Source organism: Alosa alosa, chromosome 23 (assembly GCF_017589495.1).
Source record: "Alosa alosa isolate M-15738 ecotype Scorff River chromosome 23, AALO_Geno_1.1, whole genome shotgun sequence".
Classification (NCBI taxonomy): Eukaryota; Metazoa; Chordata; class Actinopteri; order Clupeiformes; family Clupeidae; genus Alosa; species Alosa alosa.
In genome coordinates, this window is record NC_063211.1 from 18,910,384 (window position 1) to 18,915,383 (window position 5,000).

At 46.7% G+C, this 5,000-nt stretch overlaps 1 protein-coding gene across 1 annotated transcript in view; it reads right to left on the minus strand.

The window, feature by feature from the left end:
* The window catches only part of vps8 (VPS8 subunit of CORVET complex), an 85,718-nt gene that overhangs the window by 58,084 nt on the left and 22,634 nt on the right, over positions 1-5,000 (minus strand). Inside the window, 2 exon segments of the mRNA XM_048234596.1 lie at positions 564-653; positions 1,936-2,158. Of these exon segments, the coding sequence (XP_048090553.1) occupies positions 564-653; positions 1,936-2,158 (313 nt within the window).

Sequence of the window (5,000 nt, forward strand, 5' to 3'; positions counted from 1 at the left end):
CGGCGCGGGCGCATGAGAGCGGCCGCAGAGTGAATGTTAATTAGCACTCTGGCCAAATGTCTCTGCCAAGGCCACGCAGCCAATCAGTTAGGCGCGCGAAAGCGCTCCAGCGTTCACTTCAGAGCGACAATCTCCAACACCACCAGGAGTGTTAACAAAAGCGGATAACACAGACAGCTATCAAATAAATGTGTGTGTTGTTTTTACTCTTTTATTATTTGTTTTTAGAAATCATTTTTTTGTTTATTTTTTTCTAATTACTGTGACAAGTTTTCATTCCCCAAAAAATCAGTGCTGGAGTGTCAAAAAAGGCAATAATCAGTACTGCCAAAGCAGAAAGTATTTCAGTAATGGACCTCTGTGAAGAGTGTAACACAAAAAAGGCATAAATATGGAGCTGGAATAGAATGCTCTTCTGATTAATGTCTGATATTAGACAGTGTGGTGATTGTGTTGTTGAATGTGTCTGTAGAAGTATGTGTGTGTGTGTGTGTGTGTGTGTGTGTGTGTGTGTGTGTGTGTGTGTGTGTAAATGTTTGTGTTAAGAGTGCAGAGCTTCATACCTCCATCGGTGTGATGTAGTCATTCATGCCACTGTTGAACACGTAGATCATGGCATCGTAAAGCTGATTATCCCAACACATTTGTACCACCTGCACCAAGCAGAAAAACAAACAATTTTGTATCGAGATACTGATCCAAAGTACACTTTTTAACAATCCCTCAGTCATAAAAGACAATCTTTAGCCATGCTGTAAGATGTCACCTGTTTGATCTTGGTTTGATCACTACATTTGAAAGCATTGTAAAGGAATCGCAGCATATCACGTGTTATACAGAGAACACTTTGCCAACAGCCCAGGAAAAGCAGAGATTGGACATAGATGAGCTATAATACTCAATGTGCTATAAATCAATGTGTCTATCAGATCACTCCAAAATCAAAAAAGGTCACACTCCAAGAACTTTTGTTTTCTTATATATTCGCTACTTATTCCAAGTTTCTTATGTCGCTACTTAAAGAAATATTAAGCATTTTAAGCATTGCAATTGGTAATCGCACCCGTTGTACAAGTAAAGGAAGAGTGTGGCGTTTTGTGTATTAATACATCAATATAGAGCAGAGGCCCTTCTCCGCAAATGAGTCTGTGTGGAGCCCATGGGGGTTGCTTTGGGTCTCAGCATTTAAAATGAGAACACCAGGAACACTATGGCTTCCCTGTGGCCACTCCATAGAGACTCCTGCTGGGTCTATATGTATGTAGGCCCACTAAGATCTAGATGGGTGCCCATAGGTACCACCTCAGCAACAGTTCTCACAAGGAAAGCCTTGTGAAGCCATCACTTCTTCAAACAAGTCTGTAAAATGTGGGTCCATAGATATATTGAATAAGTATAAGAATAGTATATATACTCTTTTGATCCCGTGAGGGAAATTTGGTCTCTGCATTTATCCCAATCCGTGAATTAGTGAAACACACACAGCACACAGTGAACACACAGTGTGGTGAAGCACACACTAACCCGGAGCAGTGAGCTGCCTGCTACAGCGACGCTCGGGAAGCAGTGCGGGGTCAGGTGCTTTGCTCAAGGGCACTTCAGCCGTGGATGTGGGCATGGGAGAGCAGTGCTCAACCACTTTCGCCACCCACATTTTTCCTACTGGTCGGGGATCGAACCGGCAACCCTTCGGTTACAAGCCCGAAGCCCTAACCAGTAGGCCACGGCTGCCCCTCACTATTGCTGTGATATACAAAGATTGTACCCCAAGACATTTCCTTTCTCTCTCTCTCATACACAACCACAAACACACACACACACACACACACACACACACACACACATACATTTACTTTCTCTCTCTCACACACACACACACACACACACACTTTCTCTTTCTCTCTGTCTCTGTCTCTCTCTCACCCACACACTCACCTGCTGAATATCCAGGTTGGTGATGTCCATGTGCACGAGGCAGCCCTCCACACTCTCCATCATGCCATTGTCCTGGAAGTATGCCAGCAGGTCCCTCATGACGGGCGCTGTTAGGCAGCCAATCCGCTCGCTCAGAATGTATGGCTCCAGGCTCTCCAGGAACACGCCCTTGGCGACGGAGTTCTCCACCAGGCGGCTGTAGATCTGGTTGAAGAGCAGGTCTCTGCCGACACACAGGGAGGGAGGAACAGGAGGTGTTAGCATATAGTATAGTATAGATACTCTTTTGATCCCGTGAGGGAAATTTGGTCTCTTGGCATTTATCCCAATCCGTGAATTAGCGAAACACTCAGAGCACACAGTGAACACACAGTGAGATGAAGCACGCGTAGTAACATCCCAAGCTGCCGCTACCATGTGTCCAGTCTCAGGGAGCGGACACTGGCAGGACTGACTCAGCTTTCATCTGGCACATTTCAAATGTGTACAGTGTTCTATAGAGAGCATTCAAAAGTATGCGGTGGTAGTGTAGCAGTCTCTCAGGAGAAGTAATGATGCACAAATGTATAAGTGTGGTTTAGCAACAAAGCTTCTCAAATGGCAAAAAAACGCCACTAGCTGCTCAACTTAGTCACCCGTCACACTGAACTCGAAACAGTTAACAGAGTTTGACACCTGTCTCTCATCACACATGCGCACACACAAACACACGCACACACACACACACATACACACATACACAAACACCAATACAGCACAGCATAAACAAAGCACAGCATGAAGTAAAACAAAGGTATTGGAGCATGTGTCATCTTAGCTTCCGTTTCGTATTGCCATATTGATATCAGTGACCTTACTCAACTGAACCCAAAGAGTGTGCTAAAGGAGGATGACTGTTCCAGGGTCAGTACGCACACACACTTGTCCCTTCTCCCAACTTTTAGTCCTGAAAGACCTCATGGATCGTCCCTCCAGCCCCGCTGCTCTGGAACATCTGCCGTGTGTAAGTGCCAGGTGTGTGATATCCCACAGGCAGGCATGCGCACGCGCGCACGCCCACACACACACAGACAGACACAATGACGAGTCACATGCTGAGATACTGAGCCCTGAGCAAAGGTCACACGCAATGCTGTGTTTGCTGTGTCAGTACAGGGCTCTCTCTCCCCCCTGTGTGTGTGTGTGTGTGTGTGTGTATATAGATGGGTCTGTGTTAAACAGAGCAACATTAATGTGCTATGTCCAGATTTGCTGCAGCATAAACCGTCAAAAAGACTTTAGCACACAACACACCGAAACACAACACACAGTCCTTGTGTGCATGAATAGATGCATATTTGTTTCAGCACTCTGGGCCAATGTCATAACCATTAAAGTCTCAAAGCTGTTAAACTATATAGAGCTCATTCAGCTTACACTTTACAATCTACATGAAAGGTCCTTGCACATCTAATGACTGAGAGAGAGAGAGAGAGAGAGAGAGAGAGAGAGAGAGAGAGAGAGAGAGAGAGAGAGAGAGAGAGAGAGAGAGAGAGAGAGAGAGAGAGAGAGAGAAAGGTAAACACCCCTAGAAACACAGTGTCAGCACTCTGGGAGCATAGGAGACATGGGAAGAGAACTTCCCCAAAGGTAGAGGAAGTGCCCTTGGGGGCACAGCCCATAGAACAGGCCGGGTGGGGTTGTTTCGATGGCGGGGGCAACACCACACTGTAGTGTGATATATTATTCAACAGAGCTACCCAGGAAACAGAGTGGGGGTGGGGGGGGGGGGGGGATGAGATTTAGGTCACATGAGATGAAGAAAAAGGGAGCCCTCAGTTGATTATGCAACATCCATCCATCTTCTGCCCACATCATCTCCAAACCTTGTGTGGGGGGAAGGCTTCGCCTCTGAGTATGTTGCCCATGGTGAGTCTCCTTTTCAACTGGCACCACAGAGTCTAAAGTCTTAAGCTCATTGAGTCTTTGGTTGAGGCCACACCATTGCATGTTGGCATGGAACCGATTTGGAAATGTACCATATCATAATCATACATTCTCGTGAAAACTGTTAGCTCCCTCTAACTGGCAGCTTCAGTTAGAAATGCATATTGGTGTCTGTTGATTAGGTGAGTGGATTGTGATGCTCATGTTTATACACTGTCTTTTTGTGTTAAGGATGCATCACCCAGATGGAGTACATCACCCAGATGGAGTTCATGCACAAGAAAGTGGATGGCTATTTGTTCACCATGTCTGTCAGGTGCAGATCCAGAATTCCAAGTTTTAAAAAAGATTTTTTCATCACCCGAACCATGACTATAAAGCTGGTGTATTTGAGAGGGGGAGGGGAAGGGCAGGAGAGGGGCAGGAGAGGGGGAGATAAGGGGCAAGAGAGGGGGACGAGAGGGGCATGAGGGGGCAGGAGAGGGGGAGGGGAGGGGCAAGAGAGGGGGACGAGAGGGGCATGAGGGGCAGGAGAGGGGGAGGGGAGGGGCAAGAGAGGGGGAGGAGAGGGGGAGGAGAGGGGCATGAGGGGCAGGAGAGGGTCTGGCTAACAGATTTCTGGGATGGAACTGTGGCGTGAGGGGGCATGCAGAGCCAGTGGAGCAACACTAACACTTCAAGCTCAATCACGCACAGCTGCATGGACGAGACTCACACACACAAGCAGATACTTAGATGACCCCTCCAAAACTCAAACACACACGGACATCCACACAGTCACAAATGCAGAGCCACACAGTCAAACATGCACACACACACACACACACACACACACACACACACTTATGCATGTATGTACGCACACATGTACACACTCATGCACACACACACACACACACACACACACACAGGTGCGCGGACACATACTGTACAAACAGAGAGAGACACACATGCACACACATATCCATGAGTTTTGGCAACACGCAGATCTATCTAGACAAACACATATAGCTGAAAACAAAAACACAAGCATACATACAAACCACACACAAATCAGTAAACCAAAAACAGAACAACAATAAATACTCTCATCTCCTCAAGCCTGACACGCAGCAGACACACTAACTCTTCTGATCACG